General features: G+C 52.7%; 1 protein-coding gene across 6 annotated transcripts in view; it reads right to left on the bottom strand.

Moving 5' to 3' along the window:
- Positions 1–1,824: 1,824 nt before the first annotated feature.
- Positions 1,825–15,717, bottom strand: part of RTKN (rhotekin) — a gene marked incomplete at its 3' end in the record, with an annotated part of 35,115 nt that continues 21,222 nt past the window's right edge. For 3 of the 6 annotated variants that reach the window (XM_083398442.1, XM_083398443.1, XM_083398444.1), the window contains 7 exons: positions 14,773–14,997; positions 14,584–14,678; positions 12,450–12,556; positions 9,265–9,390; positions 7,187–7,352; positions 6,083–6,187; positions 1,825–2,875 (listed from right to left, as the gene is read on the bottom strand). In XM_083398442.1, coding sequence (XP_083254568.1) covers positions 2,481–2,875; positions 6,083–6,187; positions 7,187–7,352; positions 9,265–9,390; positions 12,450–12,556; positions 14,584–14,678; positions 14,773–14,997 — 1,219 coding nt within the window. Of the gene's footprint in view, positions 2,876–5,629; positions 5,743–6,082; positions 6,188–7,186; positions 7,353–9,264; positions 9,391–12,449; positions 12,557–14,583; positions 14,679–14,772; positions 14,998–15,717 lie in introns of those variants that run through there. The other 3 variants (XM_083398445.1, XM_083398447.1, XM_083398446.1) reach the window with 2 other exon arrangements.

Raw genomic sequence — 15,717 nt, 5'->3', positions numbered from 1 at the left:
CCATAAGACGCACCTAGTTTTTAGAGGAGGAAAACAAGGCAAAAAAAATATTCTGTGGCATTTTTGTGGTTCATGCTGTGGCCACAGACATGTGATCTGACGGTGAGTTTGGGGTAGCCCAGTGCAAAAACCCTGAAGATCCATGTGGATCCGTGCTTTGTAACCACATTTTTGCTCCATTGCAGCCCCACAAAACAGTGAGTGCGTGTTTCTTTTGGTGCAGGCTGTAGCCCTGGACATGCTATGTGATCTGATGGTGAATTTGGGGTGACCCAATGCAAAAATCCTGAGAATCCAAGGGCTTTCCCCTCCCCCCTTGCAGGCAGCCTCCTTTATCGCTAGAGTCCCTTATCTCCCCTCCTGATCGCTTGCTGATCAGCGGCCTTGTTTCACCACCCCCTTCCCTCTTTCAAAAAAAGAAAAGAAAAAAGCACGATCTGCTTTTTGCCCCTGGGCAATTCGGCTGCAGGGACCACGCATTCGCTCCATAAGACGCACAGACATTTCCCCTTACTTTTTAGGAAGAAAAAAGTGTGTCTTATGGAGCAAAAAATACGAGACAATAAGTGTTTCTGACTCAACAGCAGGAAGAGCTGTTTGACAGTGGAACAGATGTTCACAAGAGGCGGTGGACTCTCCTTCCCTGGAGGTTTCTAAGCAGGGTTGGACTAGATGGCCGTGGGGACCCCTTCCAACTCTCCCATTCTGCAAAAAGCTGCGGAGTCAGAGCAGGCCAGAGATGACCAAAGTCCTGCTGGGCAGAAGACAAAGGCTTGCTCTGCTCCCTCCCTCCCTACGTGGGAGTCTGCCAGTCGGCCATGCAGCTGGGGGAACATGGCAGACCCACCTCTGAATACTCAGCCTGCCCCAGCACACCTCACTGGGAGGAGGGAGCCAGGGGTCCCATAGCCCAGAGATGGGGGGCTAGCAGTATCTCCCCCGGCCTCTGCGGTGGCGCTTGGGGGACCCCCAGAAAGCTCATCAGTCTTTAACATCAGCAGGTACATCCAGACCAAAGGTTTCAGCCCCGTTCTTGAGTTTGTTTAAAATCTAAAACAGCTTATCTCCTATTCCTTTGTAAGTTTTTTTAAAAACCTTTTTGTAAAACTAGAGTTTTCACAGCCGAGTCCTCAACTCCTTATTCCTCCTGTTTGGCTTTCTTTAAATAGGGCTATGTCTAAAACCTGCCGCTGAGGTTGCCAAACCTTTTTTTGTAAACCCAGGGGAGCGTTTCAGCCCTGCTCTCAAGCTCCTTTAAAATCATCTAAGGTTTATGATTTCTCTATTTCCTTTGGGGGAAACTGAATAGTTCAGTGAAACGAGGGTTGTAGCCGGCATCCCGTTAAGGCTTTGTTCAATTCTGGGTTTCTCTAATTTTTCCCTTAAACTTTTTGATTTTTGTTATTTGGTTTAAGTCTGTACTCGATTACTTCTCGTTTCGGGGATTTTCACGGTATTTCGTTTGTTTTGTGCAATTTCAAAGATGTGGGGCTAGCAGTAGCTCACCAGGTCTTTGCGGTGGCGCTTGGGGGACCCCCAGAAAGCTCCCCTGAGAAAACCCCCAAGAAAATACTTATGTTTATTTGAGGGAGGGGGGAAATGTCAAACAGCTCCACCCAGGCATCCTCACCCCAATTTTTGCAGGGATATAAAGTTTACCAAAGCCTCAGCATTGGAAGGAAGCAGGATGAAGATGGATAATTTTTTTTGGGGGGGGGGGGACCCCTGGCACTAAAGCCTTCCAGCCTCTTTTGAAGCCCCCCATTATATATACACAGCCATAGACACACAATCCAGACCCCACCTCTCGCATTGACAAAGGAATCGTTAAATACATTTTAATGCATATTAAAGGAAGAGGCAGGCTTGCCCCCTGCCCCACAGATGCGGGGGGGGGGGGTCACGCCTGCCTACTTGGCAGCAAGCACCACCCCTCCCCTCCTGAATTGGCACATATCCCTGAAACTCGGGGAGCGTTAGAAAAACGGGGGGGTGTCGGAGGGCAAGGTAGGTGGGGGTTGATCTTTGGGGCCACCGCTGGGGGTGGTGGAGTTGGGGGGCGGCTTGCACAAAGGAACCAATACGAATGAGCTCCTGCTTCTGGCGGAGGAGATGCCACCCAGCCCCCCCCCCTTTTACAATTATTTTCCCACCCCAAATTGTTCCAGTTTCTCAAAGGAAAAAGGTGCTTTCTCTCCCCTGCTGAAGAGGAGACCTGTGGGTCAGGACGGTTAGACAGCCAGCCACCCCCCCAAATTGGGAATTGGGGTGTAAGAGCGCTCCCAACAGGCTGTGCCCCCCAAGTGGGGGGCAGCTGGTCCAGAAGTGAGGAGAGGGCCCTGATGGCTTGTTAGAGGGTGGCGGGGAGGGGGACCGGAGCGTGTGGGGTGCTGGCTCCACATCAGGCCCTCTGCTCCAACCTCCTGCAGTCCCCTGCTTCCAGTCTAGCGGACCTCTGGAGGCCCCAGCGCCCTCCCTCCTCAGACCTGGGACTGCAGCCACAAGCGGGGGTCAAACCGGGGCCGGGCGTGGGGCCGAGGGGGGCGCTCGGGCTCCGGGGTGGGGCTGCCACTGCTGCTGCTGGAGGAGCCGGAGCCGGAGGGGCCCCTGGCCCTGGGGGGCGGAGGCGGCCCCGGCGGGCGCCCTGAGCGTCCTTTCAGGGTGCTGAGCTTGGCGTCCAGGGAGAGGGTGCGGGGCCGGCCCCAGGGGGGGCGCGGCAGGGGGCACGGGCTGGCGCTGGAGACGCTGTCGCTGTCGGACGCTGCGCTGCACGACGACCCTTCCAGGAGGGACAGCCAGGGCGGGGGGCCCAGGCCAGAAAAGCGCCGGGCCAGGATCTCCGTCACGGCCTCAATGTCGTCCGCTGGCTCAATAGCTAGGGAGAAAAATAGGGGGGGGGGGGCGGAGATTAGCAGGCGGGCCGTTGCAAAGGACCCCCAGAGTGGCAGACCCCCAGAGTCCCTTTCCATGCGCCTCCCATGAGGATCTCTAAGGGAAGCCGCGCCCCAAAGCAAGGAACATCTGGAGCCAGGCTGGGCTAGCTGGGACCAGATGGAGTTTGGCAGGAGCTTAGCTACAGTCATACCTCGGGTTACAGATGCTTCAGGTTACGTTTTTTTAGGTTAGTAAAGGTAAAGGGACCCCTGACCATTAGGTCCAGTCGTGGCCGACTCTGGGGTTGCGGCGCTCATCTCGCTTTATTGGCCGAGGGAGCCGGCGTACAGCTTCCGGGTCATGTGGCCAGCATGACTAAGCCGCTTCTGGCGAACCAGAGCAGCGCACGGAAACGCCGTTTACCTTCCTGCCGGAGTGGTACCTATTTATCTACTTGCACTTTGACGTGCTTTCGAACTGCTAGGTTGGCAGGAGCAGGGACCAAGCAACGGGAGCTCACCCCGTCACGGGGATTCGAACCGCCGACCTTCTGATCAGCAAGTCCTAGGCTCTGTGGTTTAACCCACAGCGCCACGGACCGCACAAACCCAGAAGTACAGGAACGGGTTACTTCTGGGTTTTGGCGGTCACACATGCACAGAAGCGCTAAATCACGTTTTGCGCATGCACAGAAGCACCGAATCGCAGACGCTGCGGGTTGCGAACGTGCATCCCGCACGGATCGCATTCACAACCCAAGCATCCATGTATTGGCTTCCCCTAACTCAGATCACCCCCGGTTTAATATCCCTGCTGGTGCAAAATTGTCACAAGAGTACCTGGATTAAAACTATCGAAAACTTCACTCTTGTGGTTTTTCCACCTTCCCATTTCGACTCTCCGGCACCCGATCTGCATAACTGAGCAATTCCACTCTCGCAAGAGTGAATGTCCAACCGATTCCAACCGATTCCACATGAAAAACACTTATGTCCCTGTGGAGACGGCAGTACTGAATTGGCAGCACATGCCCTTCTGGCTTGCCCTCTTTATAAAGACCTGAGGAATGAGATTATCACCCCTCTTTTATTGCCCATTCCGGGTCCCCCAGCCAGTGCCCCAGTGTCCTTTCTCCTGGCAGATCAAGATGAGCAGGTGACAGCAAAGGCAGCAAGGCTTTTAAGATCCACTATTTGACTATTGATTCAAAACCCTAAAATGCATTTTATATGATTGACTTATTTCTATTCTTTGCACATCGTATTGGTGTTTTATTGCTATGGCCGACGGCTGACGCAAATAAAGATTCATTCATTCAGTTTGGCAGGAGCTGAAAAAATAGCTCCTAATTTATCTGGAAAACTCTCTTTCTGTTTGGTGGGGTTTTATCTCGCAGGCAGCAAATAAGCCGTGATGTCGCTTTGCAGAGGGTTGGACTAGATGACCCTTGAGGTCCCCTCCAAAACTCTACAGCTCTGAGATTCGAAATACGGGCACCCTGGACTCCCTTCTCCGCGGTGCAATGTGAAATTTGGCTTTCCTAACGGTCTAGAGTGCACTGCTCTTTGGGGCTTACGTTGTCTCCATTGCATCGATTCTCTTGATGTGCTGCACTAAAATCTATATTTTTAAACATAAAAAATAAAAAAGTGTGGTGGTGGGGGGGGGGAGAGAGAGGAGCCACGATCTGAAATACTCGACGCGTGCCCGGTTGGCAAAAGCTGCCCAAGCATGGTGCCCTCCTAAGGCTGCGGTCAGAGTGGGCATGCCCTCTCTGCAGAATCTAGACTGGATCATCTCAAAGGGCAGAAAAGTGGGGGGGGGGCATGTACATGTGATAGGAATTTTGAGGTCTTAAGATATATGTGAAATGTTCATAAGTGCACCAACCAAGCACCTACATAGATCAGCACAGGAAGACCGACCTGAAACCATTTTTGATTCCCAAACTGACCAAATGCTTCCTCTGCAAGGTCAAAGGAAAATGGAAAAGCCTCCCCATTGTCTTTTCCTTCACAAATCCTGCCTTAAGGGCACATTTAAGATATGAATAGGGTGTGAGCCTGTGACCTGGCTCAGGAACTAAGTATTTATCATTACAAAAGACTGGCCAGGCTCCCCAGGCAATTCAATCAAGTGACCATTAACAGGTAACCTGTCAGACAGGAGGTAAACAGCGCACTCAGATTTATGCTGTAGACCGCCCTTTCTGTGATGTAGGTAGGATGTACCTGGGGGGTGGTCTTGGGCTACACCCCTTCTGTGATGTATGTATGATGTATGGAGGGGTGGTCTGGAGCTCCAGGAAAGGCAATTTAAAATGTCTATATAAGGGCGGGCACACCTGGGTTCTGGGTCCTCCTCCTTTCCTGCGTGTGAGGGGAGCACCCTGTTGCAACAGATCAATAAAGATCAGGCTTACGAGCTGCTTTGCTCCTCAATATTCTCTGGTTGGCCTCTGTTCTTTTCTCTATAAGGACTCTATAGGGGCTCTTGTGTCCCCCATGAGGGAAAAAGGGCAGATTTTGTTTACAACATACACATAAATGGAGGCGCCCACTGGGTGCAACTGCCCACAGCCCCCGCCAGCCCCCTCCCTGCCAGTGGGAGATCCCAGGGGTTCTGCTGGTCCCACCCCTCTCTTCACAAAGGGTACTCCTGCCCCCTTCACCCCCTCCCTGGCAGCCAGCCCCCCCCCCATCTTGGGACACAAAGGACCCCTCCCCGCCCCGTCCAGCTTTGGGTGGGGGTTACGTCACCTGTCGCTGTAATAGGAGGAGAGGAGAGCCCGAATCTCGGCAGAGACAGCGTTGTCCTGCAACAGCAGCCCCTCGCAGTTGGGGGGCGGCCCCCCTGGGCCAGGGAGAGCTGGGGGTGGGGGGTAAGGGGTCGGGGACAGGACAGAGAAGAAGAGGAAGAGAAGGGGAGACATGCAAAGAGAGAGTAGGAGGAGAGCAGAGAGTTACAGACACGGAGACATCTGGGCGCAAGCAAGGTGTGGGGCAGGCCCCACAGAAACCGGGGGGCAAGACAGAGCCCCAGAGACAGGCAGGAAGAAAAGGGCAGAAGGAGGTGAGACCCTCTTGCCTCCCCACCGTGAGTTCAGGGGGGCCCTAAGCCACCAGGCCCACCCCCCAGAGCCCCCTCTGTTCCCTTCAGCCCCCCCAACCCTCCCCACTTCTGCGGACCCCCTTCTCTGGAGACTCACCCATCTCGTGGTAGAGGGAGCCTTGCTTCTGCAGGAGGGCCATGGGGCGCCGTGGGGAGGGGACCTCCACCTTCATGAGCTCATCGCAGCAGTGCTTCCACTGGCCTGGGGGGCAGAGAGAAGATTGATGGGGGGGGGCGACTTCAATGAAATAGTTAAGCCCCACCCCACATAATGTATCACAAGACACGGCACACGTTCACTATCACCATCAACTTGGGGGGGCTGCCGCTCAAATACTTTAAGGGGGGCTGAAGGAACCTCAGCCCCTACGTGTTGGCTCACATGCCAGGGACCCCCTCCCGCTTTGCTGGGCGTCTGTGGGGCAGGCATGGGGCGCTGTGCTGCCCCCTAGTGGTCTCCCCACGTCCACCAGAGGACAGGATCCCGTCTGGCCGACCCAGCAGGTCTTAGGCCAGGGGTCAGCAGACTTTTTCAGCAGGAGGGCTGGTCCACTGTCCCTCAGACCTTGGGGGGGGGGGGGGCTGGACTATATTATGAAAAAAAAAATTGAATGAATTCCTATGCCCCACAAATAACCCAGAGATGCATTTTAAATAAAAGGACACATTCTACTCATGTAAAAACACCCTGATTCCCAGACCGTCTGCGAGCCGGATTGAGATGGCGATTGGGCCGGATTCAGCCCCCGGGCCTTAGTTTGCCTACCCATGGCAGCCTTTCTCAGCCTGTGGGTCCCCAGATGTTGTTGAACTACAACTCCCATCAGCCCTAGCTAGCAAGGCCAGAGTTCAGGGATGATGGGAGTTGTAGTCCAACAACATCTAGGGACCCACAGGTTGAGAATCGCTGGATTGGGGCTGCAGCTGTCCTTCTTTAGGGCCCCCCCCAATCTCCTGGGAAGGGCAGGGGCTTCTCGAGAGCCTCCTCCAGGAGCAAACCTTCCTAGCATGGGGGGGGGGGTGGCTGGATTGGGGCCTCCACGGTCCAGCTCAGCTTCTCCCTCGCCTCCCTTGTCCCGCCACAACCCCCTTGCGAGGCGGGACAAGGATGCAGCGGGAGGGCAGAGCAAGAGAAGGCAGTGTTGCCCCTGACCCCCCCCATGTGTTTCCGCCCCCTCCCCGCCTCGCCTCCCCTACTCACTCATGTCGTAAAAGTGCTGCCAGAAGGCTTCCATCCAGCGCTGCGTCTCGGAGCGGGACTCGGCCAGCAGCGTGTGGGTCACCTCCTCTCCCCCATAGCGGTTCGTCACGGACATGGTGTGCAGTTGGTTCTTGGGGTCCTTCTCTGTGGCTCGGATGCGCGTCTCCTGGGGGGGGCAAAGGGGCCTCAGGCGCGGAAATATACGCATGCGCAGACACACCCAGAGACGCCCAGGGAGCCCCCAGGGAAGGGGGAGGTTGCCAGAAGAAAGCCCTTCTTCAGGCAGCGCAGAGTTAAATGGTGGAACTCCCTCCCACAGGAAACGGGGGGGGGGGCACCAACCTAGATGGCATTTATAGAGGACTAAACCAGGCATAGGGACGCGGGTGGCGCTGTGGGTTAAACCACAGAGCCTAGGACTTGCCAATCAGAAGGTCGGCGGTTCAAATCCCAGCAACGGGGTGAGCTCCCATTGCTCGGTCCCAGCTCCTGCCAACCTAGCAGTTTGAAAGCACATATAAGTGCAAGTAGATAAATAGGTCCCGCTCCGGAGGGAAGGTAAACGGCGTTTCCGTGCGCTGCTCTGGTTTGCCAGAAGCGGCTTAGTCATGCTGGCCACATGACCCGGAAGCTGTACACTGCCTCCCTCAGCCAATAAAGCGAGATGAGCGCCGCAACCCCATATAGCGGTACCTATTTATCTACTGGCACTTGACGTGCTTTCAAACTGCTGGCAGGTTGGCAGGAGCCGGGACCGAGCAACGGGAGCTCACCCCGTCACGGTGATTCGAACCACCGACCTTCTGATCAGCAAGTCCTAGGCTCTCTGGTTTAACCCACAGCACCACCTGCGTCCCCATGAGAAACAGGTACATTTGTGCAAAACCAGAAAAAAACACCCCACTGAAATAAGGACTCTGCTGATGGCAACTGTCCAAAGGCAGACATGGGGAGATGAATGTGCACTTTTTACAAATGGGAAGAAAAGGGGATGGGGGGGGGGGCTGTGAGCTGGGCTGGGAAGAACCATCATCAGTCACAAAGAGTGAGTTTCAAAAATGGCAAGGTCTGCGTTTTTACACTGACATCCCTGACACACGACACAGATGGATAGACCCCGGCCTGGCTGTGCTGCCAATTGAGAGTCATAGACTGGTAGCATTGGGACCCCCAGGGGTCATCCAGCCCAACCCCCCGCAAGGAAGGAATCGCAGCCGAAGGCGGAGGCAGCTGTTGCATTCAAAACATGCTTAGTTGGCAACTGTGGATGAGAAGGATGGAGCGAAGGCTGGGGGGGGGGGCAAGCAGGGGCATCACAATGGGGGTGCGGTGTGCCCTGGGTGTCATGCCTGGGGGGGTTTCACAACCCCCCCGGGCAGATTGGCATGGCGGCACTGGCACCCCCAGTGGACGGATTTCTGCAATTGGCACGATCGCCGTCAAGAAAATCTGCAAATACACACGGCGTGCGGCGCTGGTCGCCAGGGATGCACCCCCCCCCAGTGGGCACCATTCGCATCCCCCCCCCCCGGCGAGCGGAGCTCACATCCCCAGCGGGCAGCGCCAGGCCTATTTGCCCAATCAGCGGGCAGTGCTGGCCCCCCTGGGAGGTGCACGTCATGGTTTTTCCCAAAAAAACGTTTTATTCATTTTATAACGAATATAAAGAACACAAATAGAAAAACAAACAATACAAAAATTCTCATCATATCCTTATTTTTCTAAACATTGTTATGTGGACTTCCCCAAGTCCCACCTATCTGATTTTCATTTTACTCCATCTTTAGCAATTTACATATATCACAATTTCTAACCATTTTTTTAAATCACTTACTTCAACCATAAAAAACTTTATCACTTACAAATAATACTATTTTAAAATACACTGTCTTCAACTTCTAACCCTACTGCCTCTGCCAAATCTAGTCTAAGATTTAAATATAAATGTATTTTTTCAAATATTCCTTAAACTTCTTCCAATCCATGTTTGCCACTCTGGGTGCCCGAGCCGTTTCCTCCATCACTGGGGGCCCCCAATGTTCTGCCCCCCAACCTGGTCTGAGACATCACCCCCCTACCTTGTTGATGGCAATGGTGAAGGCCGGCTCCTCCTGCGTCTCGACGTCTTTGGGGTGCCGGTAGCAGAGGAGGTTGGAGCCCCGCAGGAGGCAAAAGAGCCGCAGCCAGCCCTGCTGCTCCCCCTGCTGCACAAATATGGGGGGGGGAGAGGGGGTGTTGTGTTTAGCAGGAGGGAGACCCACACGCCATCTTCCCACATTCATCCCTCCCCAGGACGGGCGCTCTCCTTCTTCCCTGCCTGCCCCCAAATCCCTTTCCCTGATGCTCAGAAACCCCTTCTGCGGAAGGGGGGGGGCACAGCCCCATAGCAGAAACACTGACTGGAAATGAAGCTCTTTTGGGAGAGAACAAGCCTCACGGCACCATCGACACTCAATTTTTCCCCTCTGGGCCACTTTCAGAATATTTGTAGTAAAGGGAAAAGGAAAAGGAAAAGGAAAAGGAAAAGGAAAAGGAAAAGGAAAAGGAAAAGGAAAAGGAAAAGGAAAAGGAAAAATTGTATACCATCGTATACTCAAAGGTAAAAAAATTTGCTTGTGCCCCACCAAATTTTTTACAGATAAGAAATACATTGGAAAACAGAAAGAAAGAACTCCTAGCAGTGTCTGATTTATAACATAGAACACAACCACCATATTTTTCGCTCCATAAGACACACCTGACCATAAGACGCACCTAGGTTTTAGAGGAGGAAAACAAGAAAAATATATATTCTGAACCAAACAGTGGATGTCTGATTTTTGTGGTTCATGCTGTTGCCACAGACATGTGATTTGACGGTGAGTTTGGCGTAGCCCAATGCAAAAATCCTGAGGATCCATGTGGATCCGTGCTTTGTAACCATGTTTTTGCGCCATTGCGGCCCCGGGAAACAGTGAGTGCGTGTGTTTTTTTGTGCAGGCTGTAGCCATGGACATGCTATGTGATCTGATGGAGAATTTGGGGTGACCCAGTGCAAAAATCCTGAGGATCCAAGGGCTTTTACCTTCCCCCACCCAGGCAGCCTCCTTTATCTCTAGCCTCCCTTATCTCTCTTCCAATCCCACCGATCAGCTGTTTCCTTTCAACTCTCCCTTCCCTCTTCTTTGCCTTAGTGTCTTTTCCTCAGCTGGAGCAGTTTTTTGCTCCCCCTCTTCTTCTAATTTCTCTCCTCATTGATTTGGTCTTCCTGTTTCCCCCTTTGCAAGTTCGTTGTCTTTACCTCCCCCCTCCCAGGCAGCCTCCTTTATCTCTAGCGTCCCTTATTGTTCCAACACCCCCTTCCCTCTTTCAAAAAAAAAAAAAAAAGCATGATCTGCTTTTCTCTCCTGGGCAATTCGGCTGCAGGGCCCACACATTCGCTCCATAAGACGCACAGACATTTCCCCTTACTTTTCAGGAAGAAAAAAGTGTGTCTTATGGAGCGAAAAATACGCTATTTATCATTCCTTCCTCAGGTTTGTGAGTTCCGCAGAGAACCCCTCTGACAACATCTGAACCCCTGACAACATCCCTTTGCAGCTTAGAAGGGGAGCCATATGATCCTGGGAATCCAGAAAGCGTAAAACAAGGATATGAGTCATTCCCAATTTATAATTACAAACAAGCCTCTTCCATATGTACCCTAAGTATGTATATGATCTCAGTGAGAGACATGAGCTTCCTTTTGCTGGGTAATCTCATTTCTATTCGGTCTAATTTGAGACAAGCAAGATCTCATCTTCCCATCAACACAAAGAAGCCTTTCTACCCATATTCTGCAAATAAAAAAAAACCATTTTGACACTAGACTATGCTGCCCTGAAATGCTCAAATGTTTCCTTGCATCTGCCTGCCACACCCTTGAGAGTCACATCACTACAGCGTAAGGACCGAAGATGAGACTGCAGGATGAGGCCAGAGGGGCCCATGGAGTCACCCAGCCAACCAGATGCCCCAAGGGGAAACCAGCAAGCCGGACCCGAGTGTGAGAGCAGCCCTCTCCCCTCTCTGTGTCCTGGAAGACGTTACTGTGAGCTAGCTCCACCTCTCCTTTAAATCAGAACCAGTGAAGGCAGTGAAGGTCCTGTGTGAGTGCCTGGAGGTGGTTGGAGGATGGATGGTGGCTAACAGATTGAGGTTGAATCCTGACAAGACAGAAGTACTGTTTCTGGGGGGATAGGGGGCTGGCAGGTGTGGAGGACTCCCTGGTCCTGAACGGGGTAACCGTGCCCCTGAAGGACCAGGTGCGCAGCCTGGGAGTCATTTTGGACCCACAGCTGTCCATGGAGGCACAGGTCATGTCTGTGTCCAGGTCAGCTGTCTCCCAGCTCCATCTGGTACGCAGGATGAGACCCTACCTGCCCCCGGACTGTCTGGCCAGAGTGGTGCATGCTCTGGTTATCTCCCACTTGGACTACTGCCATGCGCTCTACATGGGGCTCCCTTTGACGGTGACCCGGAAACTGCAATTAATCCAGAATGCGGCAGCTAGACTGGTGACTGGGAGCGGCCGCCGAGACCACATAACACCGGTCCTGTAAGAGCTACATTGGCTCCCAGGACGTTTCTGAGCACAATTCAAAGTGTTGGTGCAGACTTTGAAAGCCCTAAACGGCCTCAGCCCAGTATATCTGAAGGAGCGTCTCCACCCCCATCGTTCAGCCCGGACACTGAGGTCCAGATCCGAGGGCCTTCTGGCGGTTCCCTCCCTGTGAGAAGCCAAGTTACAGGGAACCAGGCAGAGGGCCTTCTCGGTGGTGGCGCCCGCCCTGTGGAACACCCTCCCGTCCACGGCTTCTTTTGAAGGAAATGCCACACTGCACCGGTTTAGCTTAGCACAGGGACTGACTGAGTGGGCGGCAGGGTCCGGGGGCCTGATTTACAGCCCTGGTGGGCCACATCAGGCCCTCGGACCGTAGTTTACCAACCCCTGAATTAGATTGTTATAACGAAAGAAAGAAATCTATATAGAAAACTGTGTTTTAAAATTCCCTGCTCTCTTGCGCCATCTGGTGTGGCATGTTCATAGTGCATCCAAATCGCTGCATCTTTCCTAATGTAGTGAGCAGAGAGACGGAGCGAGAGAGAAGGGGTGGAGGGGAATCAACCCGTCTCCTGAGCGCATGGCTCTCGATGTGCCTCTGCCCGGGGGTGTGGGATCCAAAAAGTGGGTCCCCTGCCTTCTCAGCCCCTTCCCTACCTGCAGCGCCCCCCCAACACTTACCTGCACCTTCAGGAAGCCGCACATGACCTGGTGGAGCATGCAGTTGGGCTGGGCTGCCAGGCGACAGCAGACGCTGCCATACAGGGGGAGCCAGAAGGAGCTCTCCTCTGGGGGGGGGGAGAAGAGTAGAGGGTCAGGGGGAGGCAAGTCTGAGCCCCAAAAGAGGGACGAGGGGGCAGGGGGCTTCGTCCCTCCTGGAAAAGAGAGGCCACTTGCCCACCTACATTGGCAGAACTGGTTCAGCGGCAGCAGCTCCACAAAACGTCAAGATACGTCGGAACTCCCCGCCACTTGACTCTTTTGGGGGCCTCCTGAAAACAGTCTCAGTGAGAGAAGCCTGCCCAGATGTTAGAAAGACGAAGGTCGTTCCAGTCTGTTTTTAGCCTATTGTCACTTTTAACTTTCAACTCTTTTTCGAAGGAAGGGGGAGAGACTCCCCCAGGCAAGGCCTTCTTCCACCTGCCTTGCTCCACCCTCCAGTCTCTGCTTCCCAATTTGTGTTTTATTCTTTTATGCTTTTATGCTGTTTTATTGATTGCAGTTTATAAATTATTGATTGTAATCGTTAAGAGAGCATTTCTGTTTAATTTTCATATGCCGATATTATTATTTTATACTATTCTAATGATTGTTGAACGTTACATTTTTGATGTAGGTTGCTTATTTCAAAGTTATGTTTTATTATCACATTTTTGTACTGCGTTGATTGTTATAAGATGTACAATCCTTGTTTCTTCAGCTTGTAAACTGCCTTGAGTATCGTAAAATAGAAAGACGGTACACAAATTAAAAGTGATGATGATGGTGATGATGGTTATTCGTTTTTGTCATTGCTAATTTTATGTTTTATAAACCACTCTGATGTTTGTTTTACAAAAAAGCGGTGCATTAATTTCAGGCAAGGAATAAATAAAGTCTCTGAGAGGCTACGGTGCCCACTAAGGGCCTTCTTGGTGGTGGCACCCACCCTGCGGGACACCCTCCCATCAGATGTCAAGGAAATAAACAACTATCTGACTTTTAGAAGACATCTGAAGGCAGCCCTGTTTAGGGAAGTCTTTAAGGTTTGGTGTTTTATTGTATGTTTAATTTTCTGTTGGGAGCCGCCCAGAGTGGCTGGGGAATAATTATTATTATTATTATTATTATTATTATTATTATTATTGCAGGAGCAGAGCTCACACAATCCCCACCCAGAGCCAAGGCACCCAAAGGCAACTCCACTCCAAAGGGACCATTCCCCTGGGGCCTTTGAGGTGCGCCATGACAGCATTTCATATGCGTCTCACTTGCGCAATTCCAACCAGACACAGTTGAAGGAGGAATGCTTGAAAGTGCAAGTTTCGTCGAGCTTCTGGGGCTCCGGAACAGATCCCAGACTCAAAACAAGGTACCACTGTATAATAATAATAATAATAATAATAATAATAATAATAATAATAATTTATTATTTGTACCCCGCCCATCTGGCTGGGTTTCGCCAGCCACTCTGGGCGGCTTCCATAGAGACCAAAAATACACTAAAATATCACAGATTAAAAACTTCCCTGAACAGGGCTGCCTTAAGATGTCTTCTGAATGTCAGGTAGTTATTTATCTCACTGACATCTGGTGGGAGGATGTTCCACAGGGCAGGTGCCACTACCGAGAAGGCCCTCTGCCTGGTTCCCTGTAGCTTTGCTTCTCGCAATGAGGGAACCGCCAGAAGGGCCTCGGCACTGGACCTCAGCGTCTGGGCAGAACGATGGGGGTGGATGATGATGATGATGATGATTAAACCACCAGTTTTAAAACATACAAAAAGTTGAAACACTAAATCAGATTAAAACCCACATCAACTTTCCAAACATCTGGACAGACTTGTCTAATCAGGAATGTTTTCAGCAGGAGTCAAAAATAGGCAGGGAGTTCCGCAGGGCAGCAAAGAGCTTTTGAGCTCTCCCTGCCTTCCCACAGGGGGGAGCCTCTGCCCCTCGCCCCCCGCCCATCCGCTAGCTGGCTCCCGCAATTTGGGTCTCTGCGCTTTCCGTGTCTGCGCAAAACCCTCGGAGCCAAACTGGACTTCGGAACGTTCCTGCTCCCACAAACCCAAACCCAGCAACCCCCCCCCCCGAAAAAGCCCTGCTCCAAGTACCGTTCCCGGTGACGGCGAGGTCGTGGGTGCGAAAGGCGTCTTGGACGTGGGCCAGGCGCAGGGTGGTGCAGGCCAGCAGCTGGTACTTGGGGCCCCTGGAAGGAAGCAGAGGCGGGTGAGCCTGGAGGGGGCGGGCAGCGGGTGCGAATTCTGACAAAGACGGCCAGGTGTCAGGCCCAGGATACTCACGCCACGCTGGGGGCTGGCAGCTGGAGGGGGCTGCTTCCCCCGTTGCTGACGGGGCTCCCGGGCACCCCGTCCAGGGCGGCTCGGACCCTCTTGCCGGACGAGCGCCCCAGGGAGCTGCTCAGGCGGCTGGCGAGCTTCTTGGGGGTGCTGCCCAGGACAGAGTCCTCCTCCAGGCCGGCGCTGTACAGCTCCACCTTCAGCTCAAAGTCCGGACCGGCCTCCGTGCTGGGGGGGGGGGAGACAAAGCGGGGGGCACAGGTGTGAAAGGGGGGCGCTCTCAGGCAGGCCAGAAGGCCACCCGAGGAGGGACTTCGGATAGAAAATACACCTTACAGCATGGGAGAGGATATGGAACTGGAAGGTGACAGCATGTTACAGCACATCTGGAAAGAAAAGTACCGTATTTTTCACTCTCTAAGACGCACCTGACCACAAGATGCACCTAGTTTTTGGAGGAGGAAAACAAGAAAAAAAATATTCTGAATCTCAGAAGCCAGAACAGCAAGAGGGATCGCTGCGCAGTGAAAGCAGTGATCCCTCTTGCTGTTCTGGCTTCTGGGATAGCTGCGCAGCCTGCATTCGCTCCATAAGACGCACACACATTTCCCCTTAATTTTTAGGAGGGAAAAAGTGAGTCTTATAGAGCAAAAAATACGGTATATGAAAACTACTTGGCCGACCAGGGATTCTTCAGCAGTGGTTGGGCTGGAATCTCAGGGGTGGCTGGCTCTCAAGCTACTGCAATCCACTTTCAGAACTGAAAACTGGCAGTGATCAACCCCCATTTTTGGGGGGTTCAGCTCAATATTGTTGTTGTTTTTTAATGTATTTTTCATTAACAGCTCAATGTTGTTGACCCAGAGATCAACCACAATCTACCAAAACCTCACGGGGATCTACCAGTAGATCACAATCAACCTGTTGGACCTCCCTGGGCTAGATCAT

The sequence above is a fragment of the Podarcis tiliguerta genome (genome assembly GCF_965153285.1).
Source record: "Podarcis tiliguerta genome assembly, chromosome: 9".
Lineage (NCBI taxonomy): Eukaryota > Metazoa > Chordata > Lepidosauria > Squamata > Lacertidae > Podarcis > Podarcis tiliguerta.
The sequence above is the reverse complement of the archived record's forward strand: the minus strand, read 5'-3'. Positions and strand labels throughout refer to the sequence as shown.